We start from the raw sequence: 11,942 nt of genomic DNA, 5'->3' as shown, positions 1-11,942 counted from the left end.
GACTGTATTGTGCGTGATAGACTCTATTGCAGGATAGGAATTGGCTCCGAGATACTAGAGATTCTCCCAACAAAGGTACGTTTCTTTCCTAAGAAATAGTATAAGTAGAAGTATTAAGGTCTGTATAGACTCTGGCGTCTATCAAAAGACAGTCTAGATCAGGGCGCTAAACCGGATCGGGCAGCTTGAGATGTCATGGCTGTGAAAACCATCACAAATCCATCCTCTCGTTACCTCTCCTCTCTCTTCCTCTTCTTACTCTTCTTACTCTTCCTAATCTCGCTTGCTTTACTTCTTCTTCTCCTTCTTATTCCACTTGCTTACTATTTTGGGTTTCTTACTTTCTCTCTCGTTCGCTTTTTGATCTCGTGTTTCGTCCAAAGTTCGTCTCTCCGCCTTACCTTAACCTAGTCCCTCGTCGCCATCGTTCCTTGATAGATACACCTATCTCACGGAGTTTTGTCAGAATATCAAAAATAATCCCTCTCTATCGCCATAAATAATCCTACGAACGAAAATACTCCGGTGATCTTTTCCAACCATTTTACCCCTCCAAATGGCTCCTCATCGACGCAACATCGGCGCCATCCGGCGAAGGAGAAGGGACGACGAAGGCGAAGAGGAAGGCTCCGTTGATGGTGGAATAGATGATGACTCGCTGAGTGAAGGCTCGGACGTGAGTCACCAGGATGATGATGCCGACGCTGAGGCTAGTGACGGGAGCGATGACGAGGCATCTACGGCTACTCCGCAGGGAGATCAAGTCAACGATATCCAAGTCAACGGTTCAGGCACAAAATCGGGCCAGCGCTCAGGTCGTCGAAATGCTACATCTCCGGGGAAGCAAGGGAATTACCCGACGGTATCGGACACAGAGGCGATGTTGAACGGGCTACAGCTTTCCGGAGACTCTAGCCAGGTTGCGGAGGTCCATTTCGATCATATGAAAGAGCAGCCAGGTCAGCAGGAGGGTGGGACATCATCCGGGCCACCAACTGAGCCCAAGCGGGAGACATTTGCAGAGAAGAAGCGTCGTGAGAACGAGCGATATGTCAAAGAACGTGACAAGAACCCGGCCTTTGTGCCTACGCGGGGTAGCTTCTTCCTTCACGATAAGCGGTCCACGGAGCCGGGGACGAACGGCAGCAGGCCGCCCAACAAGTCCAAGTCGAGGCCGTACGGTCTCATTGTAGACGGTAACGTACAAAAGTATGAATTACCAAACATCAGGATTATTAGACGGTCATGGACGTATCCGCTAACTCCATATAGAAGCCAAACCAAATCAGACGCCAGTGAAGGGCCTTGGACACATGATCTTCACGATATAGTTGCGGGAGACGATCCACCTGCCTCCAATCTTGCCTCCACTACACCAAACACAACCTCTAGTCCTGCCAACTACCCCGTTCCTACTGCTCCTCGATCCTTGCCTCCGAACAGGTCGTTCTCTAGTACTGTCCTAATTGGAAATGTGCCTGTTGTGGTGTTCCTCCCTGGGATGACCCGACCAACCCAAGCTCATCCCGTTCCAAAGAAGCAACATACACGTCTGCCTCAACATCGCCCACCGCTCAGGCGAGACAAGCCTGTCCGGATTTCTCTTCCTGGTCAAAATCCCCGATATATCTTCCCATCGACTGAAAGGTCTTTCATCTTCATCCCACGAGCGTTGCGGCCCAACCAACAAGCTTTCCGCGGTAGAGGTCGGGGTGGTTTCTTTGGTGGACGCCGTTCAAGTATCTACGCCAACTCAGCCTACAGCCCGAGTGTTGCTCTGAGCCGGAGGTCTTCATTGGGAAGGGCACCCGAGGGATACCACTCGCCAGCCGCCTCGGTACTATCGAGAGCGACTATGATCACTACAGATAACGGCAAGCCTGTTGTCCGTCTACCACCACCCCGCCCCCCAGGAGGCTTTCCGCCCGCTACCTCTGGCCCCGGCGCCATTCCCCCCACTGTTCCGCTTTCTATGCCTCCACAGCCTCAGCATCACATTTACCGCGAGAGTCATTCGGACCCTATTCCCATGCACCAACCTCGACCTCAAAAGACTGTCTCTGTAGCTGACATTGAAACTCCCGAGACCTATACCTTCAATCCTCCACAACCGCAGCAGGAACAGCCGTTCCACCATCAGGTTCCAATGCCTGTCAACGGTGTTGCGTATCCGCCCGATGCTCCTCCACCCACCCACACACCTTTCTCGCATATTCCCGAACGGGCCATCCATGCCCAACCGTTCCAGCCATACGACTACTCCCAACCGCAACCATTCTACCCTCCAGGTTATGGCCCGCAAGGCGTATACTATCCCGTCCCAGGGGCCGAATACCCACCGTATAGTACTGCTATGGGACCTGGAGCGCCTGCCGCACCATACCCGCCGCCTGGTCAACAGGTGCCGTATATGATGTCCGCGCCACTCTCATCGACGACCGAGCAGCCGACGTCGCAAACACAAACCGTCGCCCACGAAGCTGATGGCATGGTATACTATTACGATGCATCACAGATGTACCCCAACCAGAACCCGAATCCTAACCCATACGCTGTGTCTGCACCTCCTGGACCCGGAGGAGTCGTGGGAATGGGTGGCATGATGACACCCCCGGGCACTGGATATTATTACCCTCAACCGCCGGTTTACTACCCTTCGCAGTGACGAGGGGAACTGATCATATTCTTCGTTTTATTTCCCTTTCCTGTTCTTTACTATCCGTCTGCTTGTTGCCTATCTTTTCCTTGAACAACAAAAAACCACGACATTTTATACGTTCATTTTTATGTTGGTGTTACCTCTGCCTCTAACGGTCAGTTTCATGCTATCCTTGTTATATTAAGACCCGGTGCATTTTTTTTTTTTCTTTTTCTTTTTTTTTCCTCTTGACTTTTCTAGCGTTTCAAGCACTTTTGTCTTCTTTCTATTGTCTGTTTCTGGGAATAGGAATGCTTTGATTTCAAGTCTGATTATATCTTCTGTGTACACCCGTCTCTGAGCGTGCTGTCGTATCTGCAACTTTTTATTTTATTTTATTTTATTTTATTTTATTTTTTTTTTTTGGAACAATCGAACACGTTGCATAATTTCCTTGGTCGTATTTGTTGTTTTGTGATGTTGGGTTGTTATACGTACTCTTGTGGTACGTCTGTCGGGCCCTCGCACAGTGTTGACATGTATAGACCGGGTTACAGGGGATTTGATCTAGATGGAAATCCTTGGAAAGGCCATGAAAACGAGTGGAAAACTAGGGGGAAATGGAAAGATGACTGAGTGAAACTAGACCCATGTAGTGTAAGTACTAAATATGTAGAAAACAGCCACATCACTTTCCGTTCTCTGATGGTCTTTCAGCTGTTAGGAATGAATGACGGCATGTATGGCCTTCACCGCCCCCGGATGCAGCTCCGGAGCCAGAGGAAGCAGCTGACCTCCTCTCCAGGACTCTGCCTCTTAACCATCTTCTGTTTGCTCTCTTTCTTTCTTTCTTTTCTCTTTCCATCTTTCCATTCTTTCCTTTCTTCATTCTTCATCGTCCTTCTCCCATCTTTCCATCCTCAACACTTTCTATTATTTTTCTTTTGGGCATATATCTCCCCTTCGCATCTCGTTATCGCCGGCTACGTCACTCAGCTGAGTAGATCTATCTACTGCTGCTACCGCCAGTTCGGCGATATTGCGAGCAATTAGTGTGATGATAGTGATTAGTGACCCTTCAACATCCCTACGATTGAGTGATTATCATTACTACGGTCGCGACCATGCCTGTTCCTGCCCCATCAGCAGCCTCTGTTGGCCATGATACTTTAATCACCGTCAAGGTGCACTACGATGGCACTACCCGCCGTTTGAAGATGCCGTTCAAGGACATGAAGGCCGAGGTCTTTCCCCAGAAGGTAAAATCTCATTCATTTTTCTTTTCCCCTTCCACCAGAGCTCCGACCGGGGAAAGCTTGATTACGGGCGTTTTCACATCTTTCTGAATCTGGAACCCCGTCGTCATATACTTATCCCGTGATCATCATGACCACACCCCCCCCCGGGAATCCCGACCACAATACAATACGTTTCTTTTTGAAATAGTAAATTCTGATGATGGATTTGTATCAGCTCCTTCAACTCCTCAATGTCCCGTCGGGCGCTGATGTCATTATCGAGCGATACTCCGATAGCGCAGCATCCTTTGTCCAGCTTGACAGTGAGAATGCAGCCGTCTACAAGCAACTGAGTCGTGCCGCTAGAGCAAAGCTCAGGTTGGTCATCGGTGTCACGACGATTAACAACAATCCCCTGCCGTCTCCCGTGTCACAGGAGAGTTCTGATAGCTCTACGGAGCAGGAGAGCCCAGCAAGGAATGACTACCTGGACACGGTCCTGAGTCATCCATTGCCGGAAGTTCCAAGCGAAGAGAGCCCCAATGCTACTCCGACGGGCGACGATACTGCTAAGAGCACTAGCAACCTGCCGGTGGAGTTGTCAACTACAGATACTGTTGCTGCTCCGCAACCACGATACCGGGAGTTTGAAAACAACAACGATTCTCCAGCTGTTGCACATCAATCGTCCGCAGGATCGTTTTGCATCGATTGCAACAACTGTGGTCAAACCGTTCCTAATGAACACTACCACTGCAGCATCTGCGACGACGGGGACTACGACTTGTGCTTGCAGTGTGTCGCCTCGGGCATCTCTTGCCCAGCCGAAGATCATTGGTTGATCAAGCGTTCTGTCAAGGGGGGAACCGTGACCAATAGTATCACTGAGAAGATCGCTCCTCAGAACAGCAAGCCTATGGAGGAAGTGAAACCCTTTGAGGTCGCTCCCGTGGTCGCTCCCGAGTCCATTGCTGAGCGGTCGTCTTCGGTGACACTTCTGCCTGTCCCGGATGCTTCCACCCCTGCAATTGCACCTGTTGCTACACCCGCGCCCCCTCCGGTTCCTGCCTCTGTGCAATGTGATGAGCGCATCTGCAATGCTTGTCTCAAAGGTATGTTTTCAATCCTGTGGATCCCTTCTGGATGTAGTTGGTTGATTCTAACACCCGTCAGAATACGAAGAGACCAAGATGGTCACCTGCGTTGACTGCAAGGACTATGACCTTTGCGTCAACTGTCTTCTTGAAAATGCCCATGGGCATCACCCTGGACATAGTTTCTCTCTTGTCCAGGACCGTCAGTTTACATTGAGGAGCTCGGTAATGTCTCGCTGTCGCCCTGGGCGTAACCAATATCATGCAGCGGTATGCGATGGCTGCGATAAGGTTAGTTGTTCCTGTAAAAGACAAGTGTATGCTCTTGAGTACAGAGCTAACATACTACAGCAAATCACGGGTGTACGCCACAAGTGCTTGGGCTGTCCCGACTGGGATTACTGCTCGGATTGCGCTCCGACTGCATTTCTCACCCATCCCGGCCATCGATTTGCTCCGATCTATGGCGCCCTCTCTGAGCCCCTTCTTTCTGTAGAAGTACACTCCGGCATTTTCTGCGATGGCCCTCTTTGCAAAAAGCAGGTTTCCACTTGCATCGTTGGGCCTCGGTACAAGTGTACTGTGTGCCATGACACAGACTTCTGCGCTAAATGCGAGGCCCTACCAACCAATACACACAACCACACTCATCCCCTGATCAAATTCAAGACGCCTGTTCGCCATGTGAGTGTTAGCACTGTTGATGAAGACATTCTGAACGGCCAGGGCAGCATTCTCGGTGACCGTATCGTTCAGAAGTCTGTCTCTACGCAAGCCAACGCCCCGTCCCAACATGAGATTATCCCCACAGAGGAATCCGAGGAGAAGGCAGAGTTGGGTGTTGTCAAAGAAGCTCCAGCTCCCGTAAGGGAACAGGTCACGACTCCTACAATCGACGCCACTTCTGGCTACCAGGCCTTTTTTATTAATGATGTTGTTGCCGATGGCACGGTCATGGCCCCCAACAAGACCTTCCGACAGACGTGGAAGCTCTACAACCCTGGTCCTCTTGCATGGCCCGCGGGTACTGATGTGCGTTTTGTTGGTGGAGACTCTATGATTAATGTGGATACGCTGCACCCCTCCAGCCTACGTTCAGTCGCGTCTGCCATGGAGAGCAACAAGCTCACTGCTCCGCTGGAACCCAGGCAGACCGCTGACTTTACGATGCTTCTCCGGAGCCCCAGCCGGGAAGGATCTGCCATGTCGTACTGGCGTCTGAAGCTGCCTAACGGTACGCCGTTTGGTCATCGCCTGTGGTGTGACATTCGGGTTCAAGCCGGCGCCTCTGAGCCAGAGTCGGAGCCGAAGCCTGAAGAAGCCTTGCTGGATAATGAGAAACAGTCCGAGGAGCCCACGGTCAAGGAGGAGTGCACGACTGAAGAAACTGAGCAGACAGAATCTCGGATGATCTTCCCTACTTTGGACAAAGAGTCGCCCAGTATCCACGAGGAGACGGCTGCTCCTCGTGCTGTGCCATCAATTGCCCCGTCAACTGCCCCGTCGGAGTCGAACCAGACCAATGAACTGGACTATCTCACCGTCACCGACACCATGAGCATGAATGACGATGACGATGTTGATGGCTTCCTGACAGATGAGGAGTACGATGTGTTGGATGCCAGCGACCAGGAATACCTTGAAGCCAAGCAGTCGAAGGAATCCTACGTTGCGGCCGTTTTATCTTTCTTTCTTTCTTTCTTTTTTTTTTTTTTTTTTTTTTTTTCTTTTTTGGCTTAAGCAACAGCGGGAATATCTAACGGGAATTTGCAATGGGTAAGGTTACGGTGTAATTTGACGATGGACAATTAAAATGACTCCTATTTTGTTTGATGTCTTGTATGTTTTTGGAATAGTTTACTTTCAACGAAGTGCCTTTTTTTTTTCCGCTATGGCTTCTGGTACTATTTTGTGCTATTCCCGAATACTCTCCACCCTCGGTTACTAACATCCCCGGAGACTCGTTATCTAAATATATAAGTGTGGGGAAACTGAGCTGAGCTTGGGCTGAAAAAAATAATAATAATGCAGCTGAGCTGAGGCTGGAGCGATGCCTCGGTCCCTCCTGCTCTTTCCCCCCACCCCCCCTCTTCCGTTTTCCTCACTTCTAACCCACACAGAATAATCATCCCATCTCTCTTTTTCTGCGCACAACATCTCAATTCATATAGTCGTGGAGTAGAAGATCCCACTGGTCAATACCACCATGGGGAGCTTCCTGAACATCACTATCCTGGCTGTCCTGGCCGCCATGTTCGCAGGACCGGTATACCGCCAGGTGACTTTGCTGGGAGTTCTCAGGAAGCCCATTGAGAACAACCAGTACATCGAGGGCCAGAATCTGATCAAGATCGAGGATACAATACAATGCGAGGATCTGCATTACCATGCGCCGAGCAACAAGCTGTTTACAGCCTGCGAGGATTCCGTGCTTCCGCGTTTTGAATGGTTTCCGCCCATGAAGGCGTTTAAGAAGCCGTCTCTCGCGACGGGCTCGATTCATGTCATTGATCCGAGGGTAAGTTGTGTGTTCCAGAGGTAGTTTGATGCTCGATGGCGCTAACTGTTCTAGACCATGAAGTCAACGCGACTCACGTTTGAAGATGGCTTCTCCGGTCCGTTCATCACGCATGGAATTGACGTTTTGGAGGACCCAGAGCGACCCGACGCCGTGTACATTTTTGCCGTGAACCATGCACCTCACCCCGCATACCGTCCTGGTCGATCGGACAAAGAATGGGATTGGGACGGCCCCAAGGCTCGCTCGCAGATTGAGCTCTTCCACCATGTTTTGGATACCACGGCCGTGACGCACGTTCGGTCCATCCGCCACCCGCTAATCAAGACACCCAATGACATCTACGCCGAGAGTCCGTACTCCTTTTTTGTTACCAATGATCATGGTTATCGGGATGGCGTGCGTCGTGCTATCGAGGATATTGTCCCGTTGGCTAAATGGTCCAGTACTATTCATGTGCGGTTAGATGAGCTGCAGGCAGTGGATGCCGAAGCGGCCATTGATGCGTCGATTGCGCTGACAGGACTCTTCAATAACAACGGGTTCGGCCACGGCAAGGCTGCGGATGATATGCTGCTCACCAGCGCTGCAGGGGGGATGTTGTATTTAGCTCAGCCGGTTCGGGATCAGGATGGAGATACCATTTCGGTGAAGGAAGAAATTCCGTTGGACAGCGACATCGACAATCCCAGCTACTTTACTGATGTATATCGGACTTCAGACGAGGATGACGCCAGTGGCTTCGTACTCGCTGGGCTGAGACGACCCATTGATATGGTCATGCATCAGAGTGATCCGACTGCCAAGGACGGTGTGATGGTATGGTACATGCGGCCCAACACGACTGCCACCAGGAATAGTGAGGGAGAGGGCGGATATCAGAAGAACGATGATGAAAAAAGCAGCAACAACGGAAGGTACGAAACCCGTCTGCTCTTCGAAGACGATGGCACCCATATCCGGACCGCTGCCACAGCTGTTCTGGTGCCGATTCCACTGCAGCCAGAACAGAGTAAGAAGGCGTGGTTATTTGTGACGGGATTTTATTCGGAGAGCATGATTGCGATCAAGGTTGACTTGTAGTCGGGCTCTACTCTATAACGTATTGATAGCATGATGTATGATAGAATGATATTATTATGATGCGCTGGTATGTGGTATCTTGTAAACAAAACTGCAATCCGTAAAGTCATTTCATCCTTCGCAAAGCCTTGACAACATCCTCCGTCCCCATAATCTCTGCAAACTCTCCCTCCAAACTGGCAATTGAGACATTATGCACAGTGTCCGCATTAACACCACCCTTGGCCCAAGCCGCCGTAGCATCCGCGACGACAATAATCCTCCCCGGATCCGCAAGCCCCAGATTCGCCGCGACACGCACAGTCGTCGAGACACAGTGATCAGTCGTCAGTCCAGCGAAGAGTAATTGGCGGAAACCACGCTGCCGGAGGTACGCCTCTAACTCAGGACCAATAGGCTTGGAGTTGAGCGGTTTCCAAACGACCATTTCCCCAGTCCCCGTTCCTCCGCCGTCATCACTATTGTTTTTATCTTTTGATAACGGCCGCGCAAAGTCCAGAGGTCGAATTAGCTTCATGGGATGTTGCGGATGCAGTGGACTTGCTGGGTTATCCGAGGTATGGAAGATATGTATAACCTCGAGATTGTTCTCATTATCGTTTTTACTATTGCTTTCATCTTTGTCCTTCGAGGACAGCGGCAGTATCGATGGCGACTGCGAAGGCGACAGGCCTGCCTCACGGGCAACTCGAAACGCAGCAAGGAGTGAGGTCAGGTTAACTTCGAAGAGGGGATTCGAGCGCGAAGATGCCGGTCCGGAGGGGTGTGCGAAGGCGGCTTGGTTGTCGAGGAGGATAAGGGCTGTTGGGAGGGAGGGAGAGAGGGCTGGAGGTGGAGTGTTCCGGGAGGAGGGTTTTAGGAAGTCGAACATGTTGTTCGCTATACGGAGTACTCCGTATATGGACGTAATTTGTAAATGAGTGGAGGACTCTTACTCCGCAAATTTTATTGTTCATGATATTATTGTTGTTGCCTGAGTGCCTGGCGTTATGTATGCCTGGGTGCCTGGGGATCAGACACCTCTTCATGTCCCGTTCGGGCAATCTGACAACACCCCAGTTACAACCTCGCCTGTGACGATGCTACACTCAATTCGAGCCCAGTGGGCAATTCGCCCATTACCGAAAATAACATCGACAACATTGAGACCCCTCAATTCCTCGACACGAGCCTACTCCTCCCCATCCTCAAAAACACACACTCGCCCATCCTCCTCCGCACAACCCGACTCCCCAGCAACCGTCCCCTCAACTTCCTCTACATCCACCACCTCCCCTGACGATATCAACCCGCCACCAAGTACGCGTCCGGCAGAAATCAATGCACCAGACTCGCTACCCGACGATGCCGCGCCGATCGATACAGTAAAGCGCTATGTCGCACTGGGACGGGCATACCTCTCTTTCTACAAGACGGGATTGAAGAACGTATATCACAACTATCGCACTTCTCTCCCAATGAGAAAGGGATTGGGATTGCCCGTATATCTTCCGGTCTCACCGCCACCGAAGTCGAAAACGATTGCATTCAAGAACGCAGTTGAGAAGACTGGGCTTAGTCGTTCGAACTTCCAACTTATTCGACGCGCCGCATACGATGTTCGACGGATGATACCATTTACGCTTATGTTGATTGTCTGTGGGGAATTTACCCCGGTTATCGTTCTTGCGCTGGGATCAGCTGTTGTCCCATATACCTGCCGCGTCCCGAAACAACTCACCAAAGACCGTACACAAAAAGCATCACGGAAACGCGCGGCGCTGGTGGCGCATTACGTCCAGTCAACCGGCTCTGTCTCATATACCCCAGATACAGGGAAGGAGTTGGACCTCCTAGCGCAATACATCAGCCTGGAGTGGATCGACTCTGCATCTCCAGAAGAAGTGCTGCGCGCATGTGCAGTATTCGGTCTTGTAAAGACACATACTCGTCCGTCTACACTTGTATCGCTGATATACCGCGCGCGACTGAGGCGGTTTGCAGAGTATCTAGCTGTTGATGATGGATTGATTATGCATGGGGGCGGTGTTAGTGCGATGGAGGGAGTTGAGGTTCGGATTGCGGTTGAGGAGAGGGGTGGTGTTGAGATAGTTATGCGGGAGACTGGGGAAGATGAGAGCGAGGAATGGGAGGGAGAGAGGGAGCAGAGGAGGTGGTTGGAAGGGTGGCTGGAGAGGAGGGCATAGATCTCTTTTCATGGGCGTTTGATGTAGGGGTGGGAAAAGTTGTATTATTTGATAGAATGATCTTTAGAAGTTGATACGATATACGCTCTAGCTTGCAATAGAAAGTCCAAATATAAAAGGCTTGAATGCCTTCTTTACTTGGTTATTCACCGTCACGAGCACTGTAACGTGCTTGTCAAGCGGGTCAGTATGCTCGCCATATCCTCATATCTTCATTGCAGCGATGTATATTTAAACGAAGTAATCAAGCTCTGGCTTCTATAATCACAGTATGGCTGTAATTGAAGATTGTCCGGAACAATTTGATTTTCCTTTTTTGACTTGGTCCACTAAGTGTTATCGTTCGCCTGATTTCAGCACACATTGACATAGATTGAGAATATCACTTAGTTTGTCAGCGCCCTATCTCATGTTGTATATCTGAGACTCGAGTGACCTAATTAACTCGATTTGGAGTTTTTGCCATACAGAGCTCAATGATGGGCTTGTATATGATTCACATCATCCGGTTAGCGGTGTTAGCGTGACCTTGGTTTCTTCTGTGTAGCTTATAGACTTTTATCCTCTCATAACTCACTATAGCGAAAATTGCATGACGCATACGAGTTAATAGTGTTGTCGTACATTCTATAGCAACGTTGTTTTCGATCAATAACAGACAGCCATGTGTTTCGACAATGGCAGGCGTGATAAAAAACTGAAATGTGATCGCCAGGATCAGACTAGAGTAACACCTCGGGCATATATAGACAGGTTCAAAAACAGGTTTTCGCAGTGAAGTAGCTCCTAGGCTAAATCATGATGTAGGCGTATCTTAACTGTTGAGTTGGATTTGTCTGACCATCAGAACTGTTTGCCGTTTAGGGTTAGTTGAATCTTCCAACCAGTATGGCGAAACCATGCGGTCGTTGGTTCTACTCTTCAGAGAATAGGAATTATTTCGAACGGATTTTGTTAAGTGGAATGTGTAGTGCGCTTGTCACGGCTTCTGGGGATCAATCAATGATGCATACGCATCTGCTATTGCTTGTATCGGGTATCTCGGAGGCTCTATCCAAGTATTTCTAAGTGTTTCTAAGGAATCATTTCGATGCAGTAGAATCGCTCGGTTCTTGAGTGTCTTATTCTCGAGTCTTCCCGACAAAGTATTAGGTTATACGTTGGACATTGGATATCAACCTATGG

At 50.0% G+C, this 11,942-nt stretch overlaps 4 protein-coding genes across 4 annotated transcripts; 3 read left to right on the top strand and 1 right to left on the bottom strand.

Annotated features, from left to right (window-relative positions):
* Nucleotides 1–556: 556 nt before the first annotated feature.
* Nucleotides 557–6,750, top strand: EURHEDRAFT_514675 (uncharacterized protein; the record flags this gene model as incomplete). The annotated part of the gene is made up of 8 exons (XM_040786290.1): nt 557–1,209; nt 1,273–2,644; nt 3,295; nt 3,788–3,897; nt 4,112–4,988; nt 5,050–5,261; nt 5,322–6,638; nt 6,718–6,750. The coding sequence occupies 8 exons, from the start codon at nt 557–559 to the stop codon at nt 6,748–6,750; spliced, it is 4,575 nt and encodes a 1,524-aa protein (XP_040639961.1).
* Nucleotides 6,751–7,176: 426 nt separating this feature from the next.
* EURHEDRAFT_453848 (serum paraoxonase/arylesterase family protein) lies at nt 7,177–8,571 on the top strand (the record flags this gene model as incomplete). Its single annotated transcript, XM_040784159.1, has 2 exons — nt 7,177–7,488; nt 7,543–8,571. The coding sequence occupies 2 exons, from the start codon at nt 7,177–7,179 to the stop codon at nt 8,569–8,571; spliced, it is 1,341 nt and encodes a 446-aa protein (XP_040639960.1).
* A 106-nt stretch (nt 8,572–8,677) lies between these two features.
* On the bottom strand, nt 8,678–9,466 carry EURHEDRAFT_530223 (putative isochorismatase family hydrolase; the record flags this gene model as incomplete). The annotated part of the gene is made up of 2 exons (XM_040787140.1): nt 9,253–9,466; nt 8,678–9,189 (listed from the first exon to the last, which is right to left on the bottom strand). The coding sequence occupies exons 1-2, from the start codon at nt 9,440–9,442 to the stop codon at nt 8,678–8,680; spliced, it is 702 nt and encodes a 233-aa protein (XP_040639959.1). The 5' UTR covers nt 9,443–9,466.
* Nucleotides 9,467–9,636: 170 nt separating this feature from the next.
* On the top strand, nt 9,637–10,878 carry EURHEDRAFT_411424 (uncharacterized protein). Its single transcript, XM_040781620.1, has one exon. The coding sequence runs from the start codon at nt 9,651–9,653 to the stop codon at nt 10,755–10,757; it is 1,107 nt and encodes a 368-aa protein (XP_040639958.1). The 5' UTR covers nt 9,637–9,650; the 3' UTR covers nt 10,758–10,878.
* Nucleotides 10,879–11,942: the final 1,064 nt, after the last annotated feature.

This window comes from Aspergillus ruber (assembly GCF_000600275.1).
Source record: "Aspergillus ruber CBS 135680 unplaced genomic scaffold scaffold00009, whole genome shotgun sequence".
NCBI classification, from domain to species: Eukaryota; Fungi; Ascomycota; class Eurotiomycetes; order Eurotiales; family Aspergillaceae; genus Aspergillus; species Aspergillus ruber.
This window is presented reverse-complemented; position numbering and strand designations above follow the sequence as displayed.

What these genes read in the sequence shown, in the direction of transcription:
- EURHEDRAFT_411424 (XM_040781620.1), top strand. Translation starts at nt 9,651, where the DNA reads ATGCTACACTCAATTCGAGCCCAGTGGGCAATTCGCCCATTACCGAAA.